This window comes from Salmo salar, chromosome 28 (assembly GCF_965601325.2).
Source record: "Salmo salar chromosome 28, fSalSal1, whole genome shotgun sequence".
Taxonomy (NCBI): domain Eukaryota; kingdom Metazoa; phylum Chordata; class Actinopteri; order Salmoniformes; family Salmonidae; genus Salmo; species Salmo salar.
This window is the reverse complement of record NC_138318.1, coordinates 16476552-16503869: the sequence shown is the minus strand read 5'-3', so window position 1 is coordinate 16503869 and position 27318 is coordinate 16476552. Positions and strand designations below refer to the sequence as shown.

General features: G+C 40.5%; 1 protein-coding gene across 3 annotated transcripts in view; it reads right to left on the bottom strand.

Annotated features, from left to right (window-relative positions):
• LOC106589536 (guanylyl cyclase C) overlaps window positions 1-22088 on the bottom strand; it is a 31478-nt gene extending 9390 nt beyond the window's left edge. For 2 of the 3 annotated variants that reach the window (XM_082970368.1, XM_014179636.3), the window contains exons 1-13: window positions 21158-21852; window positions 20716-20828; window positions 20521-20588; window positions 20019-20234; window positions 19631-19752; window positions 15356-15455; window positions 14984-15098; window positions 13967-14108; window positions 13714-13796; window positions 13500-13608; window positions 11169-11250; window positions 10879-10981; window positions 10698-10760 (exon numbers count right to left, since the gene is read on the bottom strand). In XM_082970368.1, the coding sequence (XP_082826494.1) occupies window positions 10698-10760; window positions 10879-10981; window positions 11169-11250; window positions 13500-13608; window positions 13714-13796; window positions 13967-14108; window positions 14984-15098; window positions 15356-15455; window positions 19631-19752; window positions 20019-20234; window positions 20521-20588; window positions 20716-20828; window positions 21158-21371 (1530 nt within the window). In that variant the 5' untranslated portion in view covers window positions 21372-21852. The other variant, XM_014179640.3, reaches the window with a different exon arrangement.
• Window positions 22089-27318: the final 5230 nt, after the last annotated feature.

Genomic DNA, 27318 nt, shown 5'->3' with positions numbered 1-27318 from the left:
CATCTATAAGTCTTTGCTAGGTAAAGCCCCGCCTTATCTCAGTTCACTGGTCACCATAGCAGCACCCACCCGTAGCACGTGCTCCAGCAAGTATATTTCAAAGCCAATTCCTCCTTTGACCGCCTATCCTTCCAGTTCTCTGCTGCCAATGACTGGAATGAATTGCAAAAATCACTGAAGCTGGAGACTCATATCTCCCTCACTAACTTTAAACATCAGCTATCAGAGCAGCTTACAGATCATTGCACCTGCACATAGCCCATCTGTAAATAGCCCATCCAACTACCTCGTCCGCATATTGTTATTTATTTTTTTGCTCCTTTGCACCCCAGTATCTCTACTTGCACATTCATCTTCTGCTCATCTATCACTCCACTGTTTAATTGCTAGCTTGTAATTATTTTGCAACAATGGCCTATTTATTGCCTTACCTCCCTAATCTTACTTCATTTGAAACACACTGTATATAGACTTTTTCTATTGTGTTATTGACTGTACGTTTCATTATTCCATGTGTAACTCTGTGTTGTTGTTTGTGTCACGCTGCTTTGCTTTATCTTGGCCAGGTCGCAGTTGTAAATGAGAACTTGTTCTCAACTGGCCTACCTGGTTAAATAAAGGTGAAATAAATACATTAAATAAATACAATTTGACCCAAGTTAAACAATTTAAAGGCAATGCTACCAAATACTAATTGAGTGTATGTAAGCTTCTGACCAACTGGGAATGTGATGACAGAAATAAAAGCTGAAATAAATCATTCTTTTTGGCTGCTTTTCCTTCACTCTGCTGTCCAATTCATCCCAGACCATCTCAACTGGGTTGAGGTCGGTTGATTGTGGAGGCCAGGTCATCTGATGCAGCACTCCATCACTCTCCTTCATGGTCAAATTGAATTGAATTCTAAATAAATCACAGACAGTGTCTCCAGCAAAGCACCCCCACACCATCACCCCTCCTCAATGCTTCACGGTGAGAACCACACATGCGGAGGTCATCCGTTCACCTACTCTGCGTCTCACAAAGACATGGCGGTTGGAACAAAAAAATCTCAAATTTGGACTCATCAGAACAAAGGACAGAATTCCACCTGTCTAATGTCCATTGCTCATGTTTCTTGGCCCAAGCAAGTCTCTTCTTCTTATTGGTGTCCCTTAGTAATGGTTTCTTTCCAGCAATTCCACCATGAAGGCCTGAATCCCGCAGTCTCCTCTGACCAGTTGATGTTGAGATGTGTCTGTTACTTGAACTCTGTGAAGCATTTATTTGGGCTGCAATTTCTGAGGCTGGTAACTCTAATGAACTTATTCTCTGCAGCAGAGGTAACTCTGGGGTTTCCTTTCAAGATAGAAAAATTACATCACCACATTAGTAAACTGGTAGAGCAGGGTCACAAGGCATCATATGGGAAAGTACAACCAGAGAAACAAGAGGTAACATAGTAATTAAAGTGTCCTCCCTGTGAGCAGAAGTTATGTTTGTTTTTACTATAATTTAAAAATAAAATTGTTCACCTGGTAAAGTAACATTCGACGGAAAGACAGAGGTAGAGTATAGTAGGGATTGTAGAGGGATTTCTGAGTTAAAGGAAACAGAGATGTAGACTAGTGAAGGTAACAAAGGAAAGTAAGTTAATTGGAAAGTAGGAATTTTGAATTTGAATTGTTTGGATTGCTTAACAGTTATCAAACTAGAATCTAACAAAATGTTATTTCATTTGGTTTTATTGGGTTTTTCACGGTTAGAGAAAATATATCTTAAAGTGTCACACACATGGAATTTTCATGTGGAGTTTTAAATGAACACGTGAATTATTTTTGATAAGAAATGTACTGAAGAAACTTACTGTGACCTTGGATATGAAATTGTGGGTTGTGGGTTCGATTCCCACGGGGGGCCAGCACAGATAAAAAATGTATGAAATGTATGAAATTGTATGAAATGTATGCATTCACTACTGTAAGTCGCTCTGGATAAGAGCGTCTGCTAAATGACGTAAATGTAAATGTAAATGTAAATGTATGAAATGTTTGACTGTTTTTAAATAATTGGTCTAATAGAGAAAGAAACACTTATTTGAACGGTTTGAATGTCCTCTGACCTCTGTCCTGACTTTCTAGTGTGGTTTGATCACCCTCGCTGGAAAGCTGAGAGACATTGGATGATGATTTGAAGTTAATTTATGATACTGATAATTATGGAGAAGTTTATAGTTAGTAGTTATGTGTGATTCGGACCACGAGAAGGTTAGTTCTGTCTCTGGTCTATTTTTCTATTCCTTGAATCAGGTTCTGGGTAAAACAAAATGTAATGGAGTTATTAAGGGTAGTAATTCTAATTTGATTTGCAGTGTTGTTGTTTTTTTATACATTGATCACGTTGTGAGTTATGTGGCAAAATGGGGGAATTACCAGTCTGAGGTTTTTGGATTGAAGTTTACACACCTTGAGTAATATGTAGGAATGTATCGAATGATGTATGAAGGAGTGTATTGTTGTTTGTCTGTTTTGTTTCGATATAAATCTCACCAGATTGGGTCTGCTGGATGATCGGAATAATTTCCTGATCCTATGACTCTGCGATGAGGTTGACAGTGTCATAGGGGGAGTATAAGCCAATTTGGAAAAATTGTTTCAACAGAATGTGATGTTATTTTCTTTGACATTTGTTTTAGAAATTGGTATTAAGAATATTGGTAAAAGTAATCATTTGTCATGCAGTCAATGCTTGTCTGGATTTTCTGAATCAGAAATTAACTGAACTAAACTGTTGTTCTGATCGGTCCTTTCTCAAGATTATGGATTGTGACTACAGATGGTATCTAGATGCATGGAAGGGATCATTTGACCAAATGGTGTGGACCTCAAAATGCCCTCTAACCGGCTGAAGAAATGGCGCTCAATACGGCCCTGTCCTGCACCACTTCTATCGAGAGATCTGAGTCCGAGCCAGCAACTGGTGTACAGTATCCAATATCAACTACTTTTTCTCTATAGCCCTTCTCTCAGGAGTACAACATAAATCCATGTGGAGTGAGCATGAAGAGAGATCTGTTCCAAAACTTCTCTTATGTTGCTGGTATACTAGTGGGCAAATGGACAAGACATAATAGGCGTTGTGGTGGGGCTCAGGTGAGACATTGAAATTGGGACATTGTCATGGGCCATTCACTTTGAACTGTGAAGCTATCTGAAGAAGAAAAATGCCAGAAGAGTGTCGGGAAAGGGAGGGGGTTGGTCAACTGTGCCTGTAATAGGTTTAGACTTGTTTTATTTTTTTTTATTTTGGGGTATCAGGTTGATTGAGGAGGTCTAAACACTGCTAAATGTATAGTAATTTAGGCTGAGAATGCATTGAGATACTGATCTGTGAATTATAATCATGATGAGAAAGTTAATATTGGAATTATAGGTTAAATATATTGTATGTTAAAATAAATGTTCATTCTGCCAGTGTTGATGTGTGTTAAATTGAGGGTTATAATTTTGAGTGATAGAACCAATGTGAATCACTGAATAATGTCATTCAACATTTTGGTTGGATAATTCATTGTTTTGTTTTATGATTTGGAAACTGAATGATTTTTAAAAAACTGACTGATTGATTTGAGTACGTTTTTAGTATGTTAATAACTATGAGTGAAGCAATTAATGTATTATGGATTGATTGTTTTGATTGTTGTTATGCTGATTGTGACGTGTGTAAAGAAGTTGTGTAACAAAGAGATTGATACTATTCTCAGCATGCCCTGGTGAATGGAGAGGGTGAACTCTGATACTGAGAGTGAAACTGATCCTAATCTATTTCATTTATATCCATTGCCAAATTGCAATTGTTGACGATAATTATAATACTCTGGAACTATAGCAGGTTTGTGCTAATGGCGCATAGCCATGGGTGTTGCCTTATAAATAGTGGAATCATGATGCTTGTCCTGGGTCATGTTCATTAGGCACTAAATGGAAGAAATGTTACTTAAACCGGGAGTCACTACCTGGATTTGATATGCTAATTTTAGTTTCTACTATGCTAACCAATGGGGGTGTGCTCAGTATCAACATGATGATTTGTTTCTGTCACGATTCCCACCGACGGTGGTGCCCCCTCCTGCTCGGGTGGCGCTCGGCGGTCGTCGTCACCGGCCTATTAGCTACCACTGATTCCCCTTTTTGGTTTTCCCTATTTTTGGTTTTGTGCACCTGTGTTTAGTTTGGGTAATTAGCGGGGCTATTTAATTTAGCTGGTCCGCTTCCGTGTTGTGCGGGATTATTTCAGTACTGACGGCTCATGTTCGTGTCGGCGCTGTTTTACGCCGTGTGTGTTTTCTCCCCTGTGTTTGGGAATATTTGTTTTATGTGTGAGTGTACATTAAATACGCCACTACCCTGTGCTCGCTGCTTCCTGTGCCTCATTCCTTCACCACGACTACCAACCCGTTACAGTTTCGTACTGATGAAAAATGTACTCTGACTTAGATTGCTGAGTTTTTTTTTGCGATATTGCAAAGTCTTTTTAAACATTGTAATTTTTCTTTTAAGTTGAGAGATATCTCAAAATTGGGGAATGTGATAGAAAAATTACGTAAGATATTTCTGTCCTCCTCTCCACTCTAGTTCCCTGCAGCTAATCTGGGCGTATGGTCACTAGAGATGGCTTGAGCTGACAAATGCATTACATAGACAAGAAAGTGTTTTACTAGAGATAGCTTAGGAGTAGAACAATGCCTCATTGTCTCTAAATCCTCCTGGCATCTGGGAAACTAAGTGTAACCCTCTCACCAGGCTCGAATTTGACTTTCACGATATTAACTTGCGTAGAATATCTCAACAGCATGGGATGTTAGGTGAGAAGGACATCTCCAACAAGAATCCCTGTTGTAAACTATCTAGGGTGATGACAAATAGGGTATTAACTTCAGATGAAATTATTATAGATTTTTGTTATTGTATAAGGATATACTTTCCCATGCATTAAATTGAAACAGTAAATGACTACACCAAGGCAACATACATAAGGTTCAAGATGTGTATTATTATATTTTCAATGCACCATATCAAAATAAATTAAAATAATAAACCCCAATGAGTTGTGCACAACCCATGTCGAAATTATTTCAAGCTTGCTTAACCTGTTGGCGCGCGTTGGAGCTCAAAAAAATTACGACACACATAAAGTCCCGAAGCACCCCACCGTTGTGGTTACTCACTACTCGTAGATATTCCCTCAGTGAAGTAGGGCAGTTCCTTGCAGGTTTCCTCACAAGATCCACAGCAAGCACAGCTATCAATGCAGACAGTACTCTTTAGCAGTAACCGATATCCAATGGGAACATGAACTCGTTAATCTTTCCCAAGCAATTATCTCTCGGTGTCACACGATGCTAGGCTAACCTCAAGGCTGTCAAATACCTCCACGATGAGACCATAGCTTCAGTCTTTACTAAGTCTTTCTTATCAAAATTATAACAACTCTCTTATAAAATAAAATCGGTATTTCCCTTCAAAACTTGATAGGTATGGGTTTTGTTCTATTTTTATCGTCTTCTTTTATAATTTTTCTTCACCAACGGTCATAATGTAATGTCCATCCTTTTCTCAGCATCTCTCTCCCTCTCTTTTTTCCCAGGCCTCCCGTTAACCAGGTCAACTCCCATTGGCCACAGCTTAACAAGCGACCTTATTGGTCAAAACTTAAACTTAAAAGTAAACCAACCTATTCACTTATACATTAAAGAAATATTTATTCAAAAGAAATGCATTAACAACATTACAATTCGGGAGCAATTCAATCACCTTTTAAATATAATACCAATTAATTATAACAAATAAACTCAATACTTGGTTCTAACAAGAATAAACTCAATACTTGGTTCTAACAAGAGTAATACATAAGCTAGGGTGGGGTTAAGACAACAACCCCGTGCAGATAACGACCGGATGAACCCAGAGTGGTTTATGTTGCCCCTTGGTCTGCATGGGAGGGGTGGAACCAGCAATGACTAAGAATTCTTAGTGTCTGCATTTGTGTAAAGGTCAGGTTACTCGCCCCAACAGCAAGACTGTTGGGTTGACCAGCAGCATTATTGCAATAACTAATCGATATTGAATACAGATGATTGTTTGAAAAAATTACAAAGTCTCTCTCACTTGATTAGAATATTCCACAACACTTTCCTGTGGCGGTCCTCATGAGAGCCAGTTTCATCATAGCGCTTGATGGTTTTTGCGACTGCACTTGAAGAAACTTTCAAAGTTCTTAAAATTTTCCGGATTGACTGACCTTCATGTTTTAAGGATTAGCCCATTTTTTTCCTTTTTCGCCTAAAAAAACCCCCCAAATCTAACTGCCTGTACCTCAGGCCCTGAAGCAAAGATATGTATATTCTTGGTACCATTTGAAAGGAAACAGAAGTGTATGGAAATGTGAAAGTAATGTAGTAGAATATAACACAATAGAGATGGTAAAAGATAATACAAAGAAAAAAACAATTTTTTGGTACCATCATCTTTGAAATGCAAGAGAAAGGCCATAATGTATTATTCCAGCCCAGGTGCAAATTAGATTTTGGCCACTAGATGGCATCAGTGTATGTGCAAAGTTTTAGACTGATCCAATGAACCATTGCATTTCTGTTCAAAATGTTATATCAAGACTTCCCAAATGTGCCTAATTTGTTTATTAATAACTTTTCATGTTCAAAATTGTGCACTCTCCTCAAACAATAGCATGGTATTCTTTCACTGTAATAGCTACTGTAAATTGGACAGTGCAGTTAGATTAACAAGAATTGAAGCTTTCTGACAATATCAGATATGTGTATGTCCTGGGAAATTTTCTTGTTACTTACAACCTCATGCTAATCGCATTAGCCTATGTTAGCTCAACTGTCCCATGGAAGGGACACCGATCCCGAAGAAGTTTTAAAGTAATGATAGACCGTCGTTTCTCTTTGCTTATTTGAGCATAATATGGACTTGGTCTTTTACCAAATAGGGCTATCTTCTGTATACCACCCATAACTTGTCACAACACAATTGTCTCAAATGCATTAAGAAGGAACAGAATTCCACAAATTAACTTTTAACAAGGCACACCTGTTCATTTAAATGCATTCCAAGTGAATACCTCTTGAAGTTGGTTGAGAGAATGCCAAGAGAGTGCAAAGCTGTCATCAAGGCAAAGGGTGGCTACTTTGAAGAATCTCAAATATAAAATATATTTTGATTAGTTTAACACTTTTTTGGTTACTACATGATTTCATGTGTTATTTCATAGTTTTGATGTCTTCACTATTATTCTACAATGTAGAAAATAGTACAAATAAAGAAAAACCCTTGAATGAATAGGTGTATCCAAACTTTTGACTGGTACTATATAGACATATATACACATAGAAAGAGCTATATACAATGCCTTCAGAAAGAATTCAGACCCCTTCTCTTTTTCCACATTTTGATGTGTTATATCCTGGATTCAAAATGGATGAAATCTTCTCTCACCCATCTACACACAATACCCCATAATGACAAAGTGAAAACTTGTTTTTATAAATTGTAAGACATTTATTGAAAATGAAATACAGAAATGTACATAAGTATTCACACCAATACTTGGGTCAATACTTTGTGCAAGCACCTTTGGCAGCAATTACAACTGTGAGTCTTTCTGGGGAAGTCTCGAAGAGCTTTCCACACCTGAATTGTACACCATTTGCCCATTATTCTTTTCAAAATTCTTCAAGTTCTGTCAAGTTCTGGTTGCTGATCATTGCTAGAGAACCATTTTCAGGTCCTGCCATATATTTTCAAGCCGATTTACATCAAAACTTTAACCATGCTCCCTCTCATTCATATCTCTATTTAATTTGATCATTTGTCATGTTACAGAGCCATTTGACCATCTTTGTATAATGATTCTTCACCTTCCTGATAAAATGGCCAAGTCCTGGCAAGTGTTTAGCTCTATCCAGTAAAAGAGAGATAAAAGTTGGTAGCTCTAAGAGCTTTCCACACCTGGATTGTAAAACATTTGCCAATTATTATTTTTTAAATTCTTAAAGCTCTGTCAAATTGGTTGTTGATCATGGCTAGACAACCATTTTCAAATCTTGCCATGTATTTTAAGTCAAAACTGTAACTCGGCCACTCAGGAACCTTCACTGTATTCTTGGTAAGCAACTCCAAAGTAGATTTGGCCTTGTGGTTTAGGTTATTGTCCTGCTGAAAGGTGAATTCATCTCCCAGAATCTGGTGGAAAGCAGACTGAATCAGGTTTTCCTCTAGGATTTTTCCTGTGCTTAGCTCCATTCTTTTTCTCTTTTATACTGAAAAACTCCCCAGTCCTTAACGATTATGAGCATACCCATAAAATGATGCAGACACCATTATGCATGAAAATATGGAGAGTGGTACTCAGTAATGTGTTCTATTGGATTTGCCCCAAACAAAGTGATGAAATCTGTTGGTATCATCAGAAAGATTGGTGGTTTGGTTCATCAGGCTTGCTTCCTAACTCTACGCTAAAGCTTAATTTACCCATATCCCATATCCCCAGTACATATGCCTCCTACCTATACAAGTTACTCAACATACAAAATACATTTGCAAGACTAGCCACCTGCTCTAATTACCTGGCTCCATCTGCACCTTTGTTTAACAAAATTAATCTATTGTCTATTGATGACATTAATGTACGCTAATTATGCACTTTCATCTACAAAATACTCATAACTCCCAGACAGTTTACCTAAACCCTTCAATGGATTCTTCCAGGTTAATTCTGAAATCCATCTATATAACACATTGATAAGAGAATTATCTAATAAAGGTAAATGAATCAATAATCCATGATTAATTAGTAGTTATGTAGCATGGATATATATAGCCTGTAGAATGAGTAACTAAAGGGTTTTATGCATAAGTCTCATGAGATTGACTAGGATAAGAGAGAAATGGAGGTCTGTGTGTTTAAGTAAACATCAAGAACTGTTAAACTGTGGTTGACCTGACCTAGCTTGAACCTTCCAGGTTTCCCTAATCCCAGAGTACTGAAACTGTCAGCTGGGTAAGACTTTACGGTGTTGAGAGTTCTAGGGAAGAACAATGAACTCTCCTTAGTGTTAGTGTGTAATGTGTGTGTGTAAATGAGGAGCCTGGTATATAATAGATGTTTTGTGTATGAACTGGAGAATGTTCTCTGAATAAACTGTACAAGACCTTTTGCAGAAAGCTGAGTCCTTGCCTAATTATTAACCCATTGTCTTACAAACCTTGGGAATTAGTCAAGGCTTATTGATTGTTAATTATTATCATTAGGATATAATTTTTTTTAACACACATTACATGTTTTTTATTGTATACTGAGTATATCATGTACAATTAATGAATAATAATGAATATGAAATAATGAATATGCTTTGCTTAACTGATTGAACTATTTTTTTGTACTTATATTTGTGGTGTGGTTTTCATATACTGTAAGCCCTTTTGGGCTTCCAACTTCACCTGTTTTTACCAGTTTTTTTTATCTGCACTGTTTTGTCTTTCACTTAATTTCTTTGGGCGAATAAATACTAACTAAATAAAACCTTAAACACTTTGTATTCAGGACAAAAAGTTAATTGCTTTGCCAGTTTTTTTGCAGTATTACCTTAGTGCCTTGTTGCAAATAGGATGCATGTTTTTGAGTATTTGTATTCTGTACAGGCTTCCTTCTTTTCACTCTGTCAATTAGGTTATTATTGTGGAGTAACTACAGTGTTGTTGATCCATCCTCAGTTTTCTCCTATCACAGCCATTAAACTCTAACTCTTTTAAAGTCACAATTGGCCTCATGGTGAAATCCCTGAGCGGTTTCCTTCCTATCCAGCAACTGAGTTAGAATAGAACACCTGTATCTTTGTAGTGCCTGGGTGTATTGATCCACCATCCAAAGAGTAATTAATAACTTCACCATGCTCAAAGGGATATTCAATGTCTGCTTTTTTGTATTTTTACCCATCTAGCAATAGGTGCCCTTCTTTGTGAGTCATTGCAAAACCTTCCTGGTCTTTGTGGTTGAATCTGTGTTTGAAATTCACTGCTTGACTGAGGGACCTTACAAAATAATTGTATGTTTGAGGAAGTCATTCAAAAATCATGTAAACATTATTATTCCACACCGAGGGAGTCCATGCAACTTATTATGTAACTTGTTAAGCTCCCAAGTGGCGGTCTAAGGCACTGCATCTCAGTGCTAGAGGTGTCACTACAGACCCTGGTTTGATTCCAGGCTGTATCACAACCGGCTGTGATTGGGAGTCCCATAGGGCGGCGCACAATTGGCCCAGCATCGTCTGGGTTAGGGTTTGGCTGGGGTAGGCTGTCATTGTGAATAAGAATTTGTTCTTAACTGACTTGCCTACTTAAATAAAAGTTAAACAAAAACACATATTTTTACTCCTGATCTTATTTAGGCTTGCCATAACAAAGGTGTTAAATACTTATTGACTCAAGAAATTTCTTCTTTTCATTTTTAATTAATTACTTTGTAAAAATTTCAAAGAACATAATTCTACTTTCACATGATGGGTTATTGTATGTAGGTTGGTGAAAAAATCTCTATTTAATCCACTTTAAATTCAGGCTGTAACACCACAAATGTGGAGAAAGTCAAGGGGTGTGAATACTTTCTGAAGGCACTGTATAAGTTTGAGTTACCTTTTTATCGTAGCGTCCTTGGCGGATCATATAACTTTTGTTTGTCCTGTGGTCTTCGTCAATCTGACAAACAAACAGACATAGACGGGAGTTGGAAGACGTATTAGAGAATGTGACTTAACTTTGAGATCACACAATGATGACATGCTTTGGGTTGCCGCATACTGATGAACTAGCTAACCTTGAGGGAGACCAGGCTACGTTCATTGTACTCCAGCGGGGTGATGAGGTCAGAGTGGATGTGAGACCATCTCTTCCTCACCTGGCGCTCTCTCCTGTTCTGCCTGGTAACAGATAGCAACACAGTGTAAGAGGTCTCCCTCATAAAAATAGTTATACTTGACTGGGGATTCCTGTTCTAGTAATTATATTTCTATGGTCACCCTGAACATACCATGCTAGATAAAACAACCCTCTATGGAATCAGGCACCAAAATGGCAGATTTAAGGTGAATCTAACTTGTGCCTTACCTGTAGAAGATGAATGCGATGGTAGCCACCACCACCACAGTGACCCCTAAGCCAATGACAATGACGTTCTGCACCCCTAAACCTGGGGGGGGGGGCATGATTATGATGAGGAGACCAATAAAATGGACTGCGTCATAACTATACAATTTCTCAATGAGTGTGCAGGGAAGGGTGTAATTTAGGTGGTATTATTGTACATTGAAGTTGAGCGACTTAGGATTCAGTGCCTTGCTTAAGATCGCTGTCGAATCCCCAAGCCAACTTGGTGAATAATCTAGTTTGCTCACGGTTTTGAAACAGCAACCTTTTGATTGCTGACCCAATGCTCTTAACCCCTACGCTACCTGCCACCCTGATCTCACAACACTGGTTCTTGTGCCATATCTGTCTTATTGATCAGATCTGGGATGAAAAACGAAAATGAAAGACAGACCATACCGATCACTTATCGCAGACATTTTGGTGAAATCGTCCATAATGATAAGTACAGTGCATTCGGAAAGTATTCAGACCTGTTGACGTTTTCCACATTCTGTTACGTTACAGCCTTATTCTAAAATTGTTTAAATCGTTTTTTCCCTCATCAATCTACACACAATACCCCATAATGACAAAGCAAAAACGGGATTTCAGACATTTTTGTTATTGTATTACATATACTGAAATATCACAATATCACATAAGTATTCAGACCCTTTACTCAGTACTTTGTTGAAGCACCTTTGGCAGTGATTACAGCATAGAGTGTTCTTGGGTATGACGCTGCAAGCTTGGCACACCTGTATTTGGAGAGTTTCTCCCATTCTTCTCTGCAGATCCTCTCAAGCTCTGTCAGGTTGGAATGGGGAGTGTCGCTGCACAGCTATTTTCAGGTCTTTCCAGAGATGTTCGATCGGGTTCAAGTACAGGCTCTTGGCTGGGCCACTCAAGGACATTCAGAGACTTGTCCCGAAGCCACTCCTGTGTTGTCTTGGCTGTGTGCTTAGGGTCGTTGTCCTGTTGGAAGGTGAACCTTCGCCCCAGTCAGAGGTCCTGAGCGCTCTGGAACAGGTTTTCATCAAGGATCTCTCTGTACATTGCTTCGTTCATCTTTCCCTCAATCCTGACTAGTCTCCCAGTCTCTGGTCTAAAATAAATCACCACAGCATGATGCTGCCACCACCATGCTTCACCGTAGGGATGGTGCCAGGTTTCCTCCAGACACGATGCTTGGCATTCAGACCAAAGAGTTCAAGCTTGGTTTCATCAGACCAGAGAATCTTGTTTCTCATGGTCTGAGAGTCCTTTTGGTGCCTTTCGGCAAACTCCAATGAGCTGTCATGTCTTTTACTGAAGAATGGCTTTCATCTGGCCACTCTACCATAAAGGCCTGATTGGTGGAGTGCTGAAGAGACAGTTGTCCTTCTGGAAGGTTCTCCCATCTTCACAGAGGAACTCTGGAGCTCTGTCAGAGTGACCGTCGGGTTCTCGGTCACCTCCCTGACCAAGGCCCTTCTCCCCGATTGCTCAGTTTGGCCAAGTGGCCAGCTCTAGGATCAGTCTTGGTAGTTCCAAACTTCTTCCATTTTAGAATGATGGAGGCCACTGTGTTCTTGCAGACCTTCAATGCTGCAGAAATGTTTTGGTACCCTTGCCCAGATCTGTGCCTTGACACAATCCTGTCTCGGAGCTCAACATACAATTCCTTCGACCTCTTGGCTTGGTATTGCTCGGACATGCACTGTCAACTGTGGGACCTTATATAGTCAGTTGTGTGCCTTTCCAAATAATGTCTCATCAATTTATTTTACCACAGGTGGACACCAATCAAGTTGTAGAAACATCTCAAGGATGATCAATGGAACAGGATGCACCTGAGCTCAATTTCGTGTCTTATAGCAAAGGGTCCGAATACTTTTGTAAATAAGGTATTTCTGTTTTTTATTTTTAACACATTTCTAAAAACCTGTTTTTGCTTTGTCATTATGGGGTATTGTGTGTAGATTGATAAGGAAAACAATTATTTTTAATCCATTTTAGAATAACTCTGTAACGTGACAAAATGTGGAAAAAGTCAAGTGGTCTGAATACATTCCGAATGCACTGTAGCCTATACTAGCGAAATGTGAAGTTTAAAATGAAATAAGTTAGCTAATATGGGTAATTGTTAATGGAACAACTGATGGCTACAACCATCTAACTAGTAGTAGTAGTTTAAAGGATCATAAAAAAACTGTGGTGCACATTAATGTCATAAACGTATCATTTTATTTACTGTTACTGAATCAATTCAGGCAATTTATCGTGATATGGATTTCTGTGCATTTCGCTCAGCTTTAGTTTAACCCTTACCCTGGTCTGGAGTGTCATTTGGGAGATGTCTGCCCCAGATGAAGGATGGTTTACTGTTGACGATCTTGGTGTAGTTGTAGACAGTGTTGAATATAAATAAAGTTTCATACTGCGGAGGAGACAGGGAAAGTGTTAAAACATTAAAATTGACACGATAGAATGATTTAAGTCATCTGCTAAATTACTAAAATGTAAATGATGATAGCTGACCTACCTTGTTGTCAGTGGTGGTGTAAATGACAGAAAAATTCACGTCTCTGTCCCCATGGTCATCCAGCTTGTAGTGGCCTGCGATGCCTTTATGGAAACACATATACACAGCTTACACTAAACAGATCTACATAACTACACAAACAGACACACATAGACATACACACACACACACACACACACACACACACACACACCGGTGGCCATATGTCCAGGCCAGACCACATGGCTTTATGTGTTGTTTCCTGGTCTCTTACCGTCGAATGAGATGTTTCTGAAGTGGTTGATATTGACTACCTCCGTGTGGTTGAGCTCAGACTCGGGCTTGCTCCAGATCTTTCTCATCACCTGACCAAACAGCAGCACTGCATCATGGTAAGCTGCCATGTAGTCATTCATCTGGAGAGAGCGGAGATTGATTGCACCCTGGTCAAAAGTAGTGCATTACTTTTTGCTCCTTTAGTGATAATTGAAATGTAGGGGCAGCAGTTCATTATAATAGTTTGGGGCATGGATTGCTCACAGCTCTTTTTGTGCATCTGTGAGTGAGTGTCATTCCAGTTTATGTCATCTGTTTTCTTAAAAGCAAAATAAAAATAAAAAAAGCAAAATAATATTTTGTAGGATGTTTTCTGAGATTCTTAATGTAAACATTTAGGGCAGTAGTGCCATTAGATGTTAAATATGACTATGGCCAGTGTCAGTGTCAGTGTCTTGTGAAAGACTCACGTATGACTTTGTGTCAATTGAGAACACTTGACTCAATCAGTGGTTCTCAATTCTCTTCTTAGGGATCCGAAGCAGTTCCAGAACTAGAACTCCTGATTCAACTTGTCAATTAATACAATTATAACACCTATGGAATTTTAACAATATCATATGGCTAACCAGAATAAAAAACCCTGTATGGTTCTTCAAAAAGATCTACAATGAAACTTTGAGATTGAGAAAGGTTCTATATAGGACCATTCTCCATAAAGTAGCCCCAAAAAGGGTTGTAACCATAGCGGTACTGTTGGAAATGGTTCTTTATAGCACCATACTTGTTACATGTTGAACCTTATGAGCATGGTTCTTTATAGAACCTTAAAAAAAAATCTCTATTTAGCACCAATAAGTAATCTGCTATGGTTACATGCCAATTGACCCTTATTTGGCACTATATAGAACCATGTGTTTTTAGTGTGTACAGTACATAGGGAATAGGATGCCATTTTGGATGCAACCTCAGAGTACAGTGATAGACAGGGCCCCAGCCCAGCAGGGTGTCTCACCGTCACGTTGTTGCCCAGGTCTGTGTCCACAGTATAGTTCCTCGTGTTGGGCATGGTGAGAACCAACACGTTCTTCATAGCAGGGATAGAGGACTTATTGGTGTAGTACTTATCACTGTGGGGAGTCATGGGTGCATTGTCAATGACACTGCAAACACTGGTGCTCTCTGACAAGCAAGGCGATTACAGTATTAAGCCTCGTTGAACTCTTTCAGATGAAAAAATGCAAACACAAATAACAGACTGGGGAGAGAGAAAAAAAGAGAGAGAGAGAGAGCGAGAGAGAGAGAGAGAGGCAGAGAGAGAAATGGGGATAGAGAGAGAGAGAGAGCGAGAGAGAGAGAGAGAGAGAGAGAGAGAGAGGGGACTAACTTGTAAAGATCGACCAGGATGAAGACAACACTAGGATCAACCTCCATAGTTCCATTCTTCAGGTCCACGATATCTCCTGGTGTCCCACACACTATGAACACTGCACAGTCAGTGAAGAGGAGAGAGTGAGATATACATACATATATATATATATATATATATATATATAGAGGAGGAGAGAGAGAGAGAGAGAGGAGAGAGAGAGAGAGAGAGAGAGAGGAGAGAGAGAGAGAGAGAGAGAGAGAGAGAGAGAGAGAGAGACATATAAATTGTGGCCTTCAATGCCTGATTGGTCTCTGAATATTTTACTAACTTTGACCGAGACGGACACTGACATCAATCTCACCTGAGGAAGCATCCGAGCGATCGATACAAAACCCATAGTATGTGTAGCCCATGTATCTGATGCTGTCTGGTCAAAAAGAGTATGACATGCTGTTTTGACAAAAATAGTATAGAAAATAGTCATATTCTTTTTGGCCAGACAGCATCAGATAAACTACATGGCCAAAATGATTTGGACACCCATTTCAGCCACACTCGTTGCTGACAGGTGTATAAAATCTAGCACACAGCCATGCAATCTCCATAGACTTACATTGGCAGTAGAACGGCCTTACTGAAGAGCTCAGTGACTTTCAACGTGGCACCGTCATAAGATGCCACCTTTCCAACAAGTCAGTTTGTCACATTTCTGCCTTGCTAGAACTTCATCTGTAACTGCTGTTATTGTGAAGTGGAAACATCTAGGAGCATTAACGCCTCAGCCACGAAGTGGTAGGCCACACAAGCTCAGAGAATGTGACCGGCGAGTGCTGAAGTGCATAGCACACAAAAATCTGATGTGATTTAGGAGGTATAGTCTGTCCTCGGTTGCAACACTCACTACCGAGTGAGTGTTGCAACCGTGACCGAGCAGCCACACGCAAGCCTAAGATCACATGCGCAATGCCAACCGTTCTCTGGAGTGATGAATCACACTTCACCATCTGGCACTCCGACGAACGAATCTGGGATTGGCAGATGCCAGGAGAACGCTACATGCAAGAATCCATAGTGCCAACTGTAATGTTTGGTGGAGGAGGAATAATGGTCTGGGGCTGTTTTTCATGGTTTGTGCTAGGCCCCTTGGTTCCAGTGAAGGGAAATCTTAACATTACAGCATACAATGACATTCCATACAATTCTGTGCTTCCAACTTTGTGGTAACAGTTTGGGGAAGGCCCTTTGCTGTTTCAGCATGACAATGCCCCCATGCACAAAGCGAGGTCCATACAGAAATGCTTTGTTGAGATCTGTGTGGATGAACTTGACTGGCTTGCACAGAGCCCTGACCTCAACCCCATCGACCCCTTTGGGATGAATTGGAACGTCTGCGAGCCAAGCCTAATCGCTCAACATCAGTGCCCAACCTCACTAATGCTTTTGTGGCTGAATGGAAGCAAGTGCCCACATTAATGTTCCATCTGTGGAAAGCCTTCCCAGAAGAGTGGAGGCTGTTATAGCAGCAAAGGGGGGACCAATTCCGTATTAATGACCATGATTTTGGAATGAGATGTTCGACGAGCAGGTGTCCACTTACAGTTGAAGTCGGAAGTTTACATACACCTTAGCCAAATACATTTAAACTCAGTTTCACAATTCCTGACATTTAATCCTAATACAAATTCCATCTTGGGTCAGTTAGGATCACCACTTTATTTTAAGAATGTGAAATGTCAGAATAATAGTAGAGTGAATGATTTATTTCAGCTTTTATTTCCTTCATCACATTCCCAGTGGGTCAGAAGTTTACATACACTCAATTAGTATTTGGTAGCATTGTCTTTAAATTGTTTAACTTGGGTCAAACATTTTGGGTAGCCTTCCACAAGCTTCCCACAATAAGTTGGGTGAATTTTGGCCGATTCCTCCTGACAGAGCCGGTGTAACTAAGTCAGGTTTGTAGGCCTCCTTGCTCGCGCATGCTTTTTCAGTTCTGCCAACAAATTTTCTGTTGGATTGAGATCAGGGCTTTGTGATGGCCACTCCAATACCTTGACTTTGTTGTCCTTAAGCCATTTGGCCACAACTTTGGAAATATGCTTGGGGTCATTGTCCATTTGGAAGACCCATTTACGATCAAGCTTTAACTTCCTGACTGATGTCTTGAGATGTTGCTTCAATATATCCACATAATTTTCCTGCCTCATGATGCCATCTATTTTGTGAAGTGCACCAGTCTCTCCTGTAGCAAAGCACCTCCACAACATGAGGCTGCCACCCCCGTGCTTCACGGTTGGGATGGTGTTCTTCGGCTTGCAAGCCTCCCCCTTTTTCCTCCAAACATAACGATGGTCATTATGGCCAAACATTTCTATTTTTGTTTCATCAGACCAGAGGACATTTCTCCAAAAAGTACGATCTTTGTCCCCATGTGCAGTTGCAAACCGTAGTCTGGCTTTTTTATGGCAGTTTTGGAGCAGTGGCTTCTTCCTTGCTGAGCGGCCTTTTAGGTTATGTCGATATAGGACTCGTTTTACTGTGGATATAGATACTTTTGTACCTGTTTCCTCCAGCATCTTCACAAGATCCTTTGCTGTTGTTCTGGGATTGATTCGCACTTCTCGCACCAAAGTACGTTCATCTCTAGGAGACAGAATGCGTCTCCTTCCTGAGCGGTATGACAGCTGCGTGGTCCCATGGTGTTTATACTTGCGTACTGTTGTTTGCACAGATGAACGTGGTACCTTCAGGCATTTGGAAATTGCTCCCAAAGATGAACCAGACTTGTGGAGGTCTACAATTTTTTTTCTGGGGTCTTGGCTGATTTCTTTTGATTTTCCCGTGATGTCAAGCAAAGATGCACTGAGTTTGAAGGTAGGTCTTGAAATACATCCACAGGTACACCTCCAATTGACTCAAATGATGTCAATTAGCCTATCAGAAGCTTCTAAAGCCATGACATAATTTTCTGGAATTTTCCAAGGTGTTTAAAGGCACAGTCAACTTGGTGTATGTAAACTTCTGACCCACTGGAATTGTGATACAGTGAAATATAAGTGAAATAATCTGTCTGTAAACAGTTGTTGGAAGAATTACTTGTGTCATGCACAAAGTAGATATCCTAACTGACTTGCCAAAACTATAGTTTGTTAACAAGAAATTTGTGCAGTGGTTGAAAAACGAGTTTTAATGACTCCAACCTAAGTGTATGTAAACTTCAGACTTCAAAAGTACATGGGCTACATATACTAAGACAGGGGGGAGCTGTTCGCTCAGATACTTTCTCTGGGGAAATGGATTCAGCCTTGTGCGAATTGAAGGAATATTATGAAACACGGATAGACACGAGTGATAAATTATTTTCTATATTGTTTTTTTTTTAATTGTAAAACAAATTCTCCATGAATGCACACCACTTTGTAGGCTGAATGTCAATACACTTATGGTGTTTGTAATAGATATCTCTTTCCATTCAAATGGCGGGTGCACAGTGCATTTCCCTCCCGACTTGCGCAGTGGTCTAAGGCACTGCATCGCAGTGCAAGAGGTGTCACTACAGTCCCTGGTTCGAATCTAGGCTGTATCACATCTGGACGTGATTGGGAGTCCCATAGGGTGGCGCACAGTCCAGCGTCGCCGGCGTAGGTTAAATTAAAGAAATAAAAAAATTGTTCAGACGTTGGACTTATTTTGAAGTAGACAAACGTATGCAGGTAACCTACTGTATTTAACCTACTTTTGAAAGTGATTTATTTGACAATCAGATGAAAACATAATGACTGGTTGTGTTCATGACATATTAAAATGAAATACATATTTACAGTTAAATTCTGTCTTTACTATAAAGCCCATAAAAAAATTACATTCGCTCCTATGCACACATAGGACGTCCAATTAGAAAAGTAGAGAGCCCCCGAATGTCACAGTGTAATTTGCACTTGTGATGGCACTTTCAAGTGAATTTACTGCTGTATGCTAATACCCTTTTATGAATCCTGACCTTGAATGCAAACACTGTAACAAGACTTTTGGAATTGACTCATGATTTATTTGAACTGTAAAATGTACCAACGCTAAGCTGAAGCATTTAATGCGTTGAACCATCATAATTATATACAAAAAAATCCACCTTGCAAATGTTATGGCCACCATAAACTGGGTCTGTGCCCCACCTTGTCCACCCATTCAAAATGTTCTGGACACTCCATTGCTGGCCTTCCCCCTGGTGGGCTATCTATCTGCCAATCCTCCAGATTTGTGAAAGGAGTGAGATGATGTGAGTTTACTTACAATTGCTTGTCCTCTTTTTGGAGTTTAGTTCCATTCTAAGGACTTCCGCTTTGGTTATAACTTGGGTATTTTTGACATGTAAGGAAAAGTGAGCTGAGCCTGTACCAAGTGCATTGATGTACCTGAGGAGGGATGGGGAAATACAATGATATCAGTATCAACATCAGATCTAAGGAAATATAATATACACAAATAAATAATCTCAGTCATCAAATTGGCCATTAGCATACGGAATCACTTGTCAATTAATATCCACCTTCACCCTTTTCCAGCATATCACACCAATATAACTGACAAGTCCAGACACAAGTGACTCAAAAGCAACTCAAAGGAAACTCACAAACAGCTCACAAATGTCTCACAAGCGACCCACAAGTAAATCACTCACCAGAAGCAGTCCTCAGTGTTCTCCTGCTTCTTATAGAGGAAGGCTGTGGACCACTTGGGTTTGATATTGTTGTTGAAGTCCCAGAATTTTGTGAAGAATGTGGAGATCTTGCGTGCAGGGGGCAATATGCGGGTCAGGTTGTCTTTGTAGTCACAGGACAGAGCAAAGCTGCCTGCTGAGATGATGGGCATGAGGAGCTTCAGACCAACCTCTTGACTGGAACATTGATAGGGGAGGGAGAGAGTGATTGAGGGAGGGAGGGCGAGAGGGAGAGAAAGAGAAAGAAAGAGGGATGGAGACAGAGAGAGAGAGAGAGGGAGACGGGCAGAGAGATGGAGGGTATGTGAGACAGAAAGACAGACAGACACACACAGGGGAGAGTGGGAGAATGACACAACAATATGTAATGAATTACTGTGTTATTAAAATGTTGAATAAAGGTGAGGGCAATATATATAGAGGAAGTAAAAGAGAAAGGGTGTCACGGCAACACAACACTTACTCAACCATCTGAAAGGTAGCATGGGTACAGGTGGGCCCCAGCAAAACCCAGCCCTCCTGGCCTGTTTTCTGAAACAAAGGAGAAGCAGCTTAGATATGTGAATATTTGTTTGTGTGTGTGTGTGTGTGTGTGTGTGTGTATGTGTGTGTGTGTGTGTGTGTGTGTGTATGTGTGTGAGAGTTGGTTAACACTCACAGTTAGATTCTTCAAGGTCTCCACCACCTCACAGGTGCTGCTTTGGCAGCCTTTCTTGCTGTACAAACTAGTCTTGAGCCCAAGGAAGTTTGCAGTCAGGTTTTGCTTCACTCCTTGGAAAAGAAAACGGCAATACACCATAATGATGGCAACAAAGATTAAGGACCCACAGATAGTAATTCAGCAGAACATCAAATCTGAGCTGATAAGATAACTTAAAACACAAGAAAGTAAGCTAGAAATATTTAGGTTAGGCTAAGATCCTTACATCTATAACACAATGTAGGCCTAGGATATCCTTATAAACCAATGTTGTTTTTTATAGCCTGCTATATGTGATAATTGTACACTACCAATTAAGGGGGCTCAGCCACGGTGGGACTTGAACACCCTGTGCAAACTCTCTATTCATTTACAGTTTTTAAATTATGATTACATTTACCATTTGGACAGCTTTTACAAGGGAGTTCAGCGTCGAGCTGGATCGCACTCTCCACAGCGCTACGGACAAATGTCATACTCCAGGGAGAGATGTCGTCATCCAGCAGAACTACGTTCATCATGATCCCATCCAGACAGTGAGGGTATATCGTCTCGCATCGGCCTGCGATCAACACCATCCAGCAGACACACACCCACCAACCTCTATAAGCCATTCTGAGGACTTAATGTATAAGCTAATGAATGTTCCTATTTTTCATAAGGCGAGTCTTTGGATTTCCCAGTCTAGATGACCTGTACTGGCACTAATTATGTTGTGGAGATGTTCAATGACAAGACATTGAGCTGTGGGTTGATAAAATCCATTTGCCAGAAATGTTCTAATAATTCCAAAAAGTAAAAAGTTACTTGTCATCCCTTTTATTCTGTATTCCAAATATCGCAATATTCTCACGCAATATATATTCCATTCAGTACATGTACTTTTTCCAGTTGGAAAAGAAAACAAAATTGGTGTGTGAAAAACAGTCTATAAAAATGTAGTTACTTCTCTGAATGTCTCAAACGTTTTTCATTCATTTAACGACTTACTATGAAATCTTTCATTAATCGACTGCTTTGTTTCAAAACAAGGATATATGGATTTACACACCTGCTTTGTTCCGCTCAGATTCGTCAACTCACCTGTGCTTTCTTAACTCACCTGTTAATGAACAACTGGAATCGACACATAGTCTGAGGGATGGGTTGGTCTGCCAATAACTTCCTCACCATTCATTGTTCAAGGTCCGTATAAACCAATACTCAGACACACTGCACACTTCACATCACACAACCACCACATGGACAATACACACAGGCTAGTACACGTCCATTGGCCTGTAGGCCTATAGGGTAAAATGACTGGAGTCAACAGCATCAAATGGGTAATGTGGCATCCACCTGACTTCACTTCGAATAATGTATGGGCCTCCCTTCCATCTTATATAGCGCAAGTGAACAGCAAACCTGGTTCAAAAAAAACAAATAAAGCAACACCTCATGGCACAACGCCTCTCCCCCATGTGAACTACTTGTTGTGTGTATGTACTGACGTGTACTGTACTTATTATATATTTTTATTTGAACCTATTTTTAAATAAAGTCAGTGTATGTGTAACGGATAGATGCACACATACACACTACATGTTCATGTTTTTAAATGTATGTAAATTGTACAATTGTAAAATTGTAAATTGTTTTGCCTATAATGTATTATTTTGTTATGTGTCGGGCCCCAGTAAGACTAGCTGTTGCCATTGGCATCGGCTAATGGGGATCCTAATAAATCAAATCAAATGAAATGGTAAGACAGGAAATGGGAAATGGTGGTTTCTCATTGGAAAATCTGGAAATTCTAAAATCTGTTTCAAATGGCATTCGAGATAAGATCTCAAAGGACCTGATATATATATATATATATATATATATATATATATATATATATACACTGCTCCAAAAATAAAGGGAACACTAAAATAACACATCCTAGATCTGAATGAATGAAATAATCTTATTAAATACTTTTATCTTTACATAGTTGAATGTGCTGACAATAAAATCACACAAAAATAATCAATGGAAATCCAATTTATCAACCCATGGAGGTCTGGATTTGGAGTCACACTCAAAATTAAAGTGGAAAACCACACTACAGGCTGATCCAACTTTGATGTAATGTCCTTAAAACAAGTAAAAATGAGGCTCAGTAGTGTGTGTGGCCTCCACGTGCCTGTATGACCTCCCTACAACGCCTGGGCATGATCCTGATGAGGTGGCGGATGGTCTCCTGAGGGATCTCCTCCCAGACCTGGACTAAAGCATCCGCCAACTCCTGGACAGTCTGTGGTGCAACGTGGCGTTGGTGGATGGAGCGAGACATGATGTCCCAGGTGTGCTCAATTGGATTCAGGTCTGGGGAACGGGCGGGCTAGTACATAGTATCAATGCCTTCCTCTTGCGGGAACTGCTGACACACTCCAGCCACATGAGGTCTAGCATTGTCTTGCATTAGGAGGAACCCAGGGCCAACCGCACCAGCATATGGTCTCACAAGGGGTCTGAGGATCACAATCGGTACCTAATGGCAGTCAGGCTACCTCTGGCGAGCACATGGAGGGCTGTGCGGCCCCCCAAAGAAATGCCACCCCACACCATGACTGACCCACCTCCAAACCGGTCATGCTGGAGGATGTTGCAGGCAGCAGAACGTTCTCCACGGCGTCTCCAGACTCTGTCACGTCTGTCACGTGCTCAGTGTGAACCTGCTTTCATCTGTGAAGAGCACAGGGCGCCAGTGGCGAATTTGCCAATCTTGGTGTTCTCTGGCAAATGCCAAACGTCCTGCACGGTGTTGGGCTGTAAGCACAACCCCCACCTGTGGACGTTTGGCCCTCATACCACCCTCATGGAGTCTGTTTCTGACCGTTTGAGCAGACACATGCACATTTGTGGCCTGCTGGAGGTCATTTTGCAGGGCTCTGGCAGTGCTCCTCCTGCTCCACCTTGCACAAAGGCGGAGGTAGCGGTCCTGCTGCTGGGTTGTTGCCCTCCTACGGCCTCCTCCACGTCTCCTGATGTACTGGCCTGTCTCCTGGTAGCGCCTCCATGCTCTGGACACTACGCTGACAGACATAGCAAACCTTCTTGCCACAGCTCGCATTGATGTGCCATCCTGGATGAGCTGCACTACCTGAGCCACTTGTGTGGGTTGTAGACTCCGTCTCATGCTACCACTAGAGTGAAAGCACCGCCAGCATTCAAAAGGGACCAAAACATCAGCCAGGAAGCATAGGAACTGAGAAGTGGTCTGTGGTCTCCACCTGCAGAACCACTCCTTTATTGGGGGTGTCTTGCTTATTGCCTATAATTTCCACCTGTTGTCTATTCCATTTGCACAACAGCATGTGAAATTTATTGTCAATCAGTGTTGCTTCCTAAGTGGACAGTTTGATTTCACAGAAATGTGATTGACTTGGAGTTACATTGTGTTGTTTAAGTGTTCCCTTTATTTTTTTGAGCAGTATATATATATAGAGAGAGATTTATATGTATTCATATATATATATATATAGAGAGAGAGAGAGAGAGAGAGAGAGAGAGAGAGAGAGAGAGAGAGAGAAAAGAGGAGGAACAAGACCCATGGCCAGACCAAAGGTTTATAGGGCCATAAACTGCATCATAGATATCTTCTATTCCTGGTAATAAAAGCGGCCAGATTGTGTGTTTCATCTACTCACCGTCTCAAGCCCGTCGCACTGTTATTGCCCTCCCTTAATGGGGTAATCTTCCCTGCAGCTTTAATGACTGCCCAGCTAACAACTCAAGGGGAGAAAGATAGTTTTTGTAATGTTACACGTAATGTTCCCCTAATGTTTGAGTGTGCAGCTTTCTGTTAGTTAGGGGAACATTCTATCTATGTTAGAAAAAACCTTCTGAGAACCTTTTTAGGATATTTTGGCGTTAGAGTTAGAACATTCCCCTTAATGTCAAACAAAACGTACCCAGAACATGGTTACCATGTTCTCAGAATATATAATATTAATGTTCTAGACACGTTTTATGGGAACGTTGCAAGAACATTCATGTGTCCAGTTTTCTGAGGGATAGGAGAATATTCCATCAACGTCCCACCAAACATACACAGAACATGGTTGCCATGTCCTCAGAACATAAGATATTTATGTTCTAGACAAGTTTCATGGGAACGTTGCAAGAAAATTTCCTGTGTATCAGTTGTCAGGACGTCGCCTAAAGGAACCAAAGAAACATTCTCCCCCCCCAAGAAATTGTTTCATTATACATCATGCCTTGTTACTGATGCTAAGCCAATCAACGCCCTGATTGGTGAACCAATGATAGCTCTTTGTCTGTTGGCAAGGGATACTCACACAGTGCTTTTAACATACAGTATCCTAATGTCATTATTTGGCAACAGTTACAACACACCTATCTGAACTAATTTAAATGAGGTTTTCATTGAAATATGGGAATCTGTAGGATTTCCCTTTGAGCACAAATTATGACCACATTTCCACTACTTTATCAGTATTTATTAATTCTATAAAGCTGAGCATCTCAAAAAGAACTCTATCGTCTTTTTGAAATCTACACCACATATGCAATGTAGAAAAAAACGGGTCATTAACAAAGTCATTTTAATTAGATAAGATAGGTGTGCTGTAACTGTTGCCAAATAATGACATTAACATATTGTACCAGTCAAAAGTTTGGACACACTTACTCATTCAAAGGTTTTTCTTTATTTTTACTATTATTTACATTGTAGAATAATAGTGAAGACATCAAAACTATGAAATAACACATATGGAATCATGTAGTAACCAAGAAAGTGTTAAACAAATCTTTTAGATTCTTCAAAGTAGCCACCCGTTGCCTTGATGACAGCTTTGCACACTCTTGAAATTCTCTCAACCAGCTTCATGAGGAATTATTTTCCAACAGTCTCAAGGCTCAAGGAGTTCCCACGTATGCTGAGCACTTGTTGGCTGCTTTTCATTCACTCTGCGGTCCAACTCATTCCAAACCATCTCAAATGGGTTGAGGTCAGGTGATTGTGGAGGCCAAGTCATCTGATGCAGCACTCAATCCCTCTCCTTCTTGGTCAAATAGCCCTTACACAGCCCTTATATTGCTGCACGTCTAAAGTTTGCAAAAGTGCAACAGGATGTTCCACAGAGCTACTGGCAAAATATTCTGTGGACAGATGAAACTACAGTTGAATTGTTTGGAAGGAACACACAACACTATGTGTGGAGAAAAAAGGCACAGCACACCAACATCAAAACCTCATCCCAACTATAAAGTATGGTGGAGGGAGCATCATGGTTTGGGGCTGCTTTGCTGCCTCAGGGCCTGGACAGCTTGCTATCATCGATGGAAAAATGTGTTCCCAAGTTTATCAAGACATTTTACAGGAGAATGTTAGACTATCTGTCCTCCAATTGAAGCTCAACAGAAGTTGGGTGCTGCAACAGCACAACGACCCAAAACACAGAAGTAAATCAACAACAGAATGGCTTCAACAGAAGAAAATGTGCCTTCTGGAGTGGCCCAGTCAGAGTCCTGACCTCAACCCGATTGAGATGCTGTGGCGTGACCTCAAGAGAGCAGTTCACACCAGATATCCCAAGAATATTGCTGAACTGAAACAGTTTTGTAAAGAGGAATGGTCCAAAATTCCTTCTGACCTCTGTACAGGTCTGATCCACAAAACATTTGGTCGAGGTTATTGCTGCCAAAGGCGGGTCAACCAGTTATTAAATCCAAGGGTTCACATACTTTTTCCACACGCACTGTTAATGTTTACACGGTGTGTTCAATAAAGACATGAAAACGTATAAATGTTTGTGTGTCATTTGTTTAAGCAGACTGTGTTTGTCTATTGTTGTGACCTAGATGAAGATCAGATCAAATTTTATGACCAATTTATGACCAATTTATGCAGAAATCCAGGTATTTCCAAAGGGTTCACATACTTTTCTTGCCACTCTATGTGTCACGTCTACTCCCTCTCCTCCCCTACTAACCACCGGTCCTGGCATCCATCATTACGGACCTGGCACCAATCATTACGTGCACCTGCACTTCATCATGAGGCACACCTGGACTCCATTACCTCACTTATTACCTCCCCTATATCTGGCACTCCCTTAGGTTCTTTCCCCAGTCAGTATTGTTTCTGTGTCTATGTTAAGATGCCACTACTCTGTTGTCTCATTCCATGTGTGTTGGTTTATTAAACGTACCACCTGCTTCTCGACTCTCAGTGTCTTTACAGAATACTAACTCAAACAATGGAAGCAGCAGGAAAACAGAATATCTCCCAGACGGTCGACGAGCAGGGATACCTTCTTTGCCAACACCACGGCCAACTGCCACAACTGGGGACGGCTATGGAAGAGGTTCTTCGCAGTGTGCAACATCTCAAACATAGACGGGAGGCGTTGCCGTCAACTAGCGGAGGATAGTCTACAACCAGTCGATCCAGCGAACCAACTTAACAGCCCATTCAGCAACCCGCTCAGGTCAGCGATGCCCTCCCGGATAAATATGACGGCACCCCATCTAAATGTTGTGGCTTCCTACTTCAGTGCTCCCTCT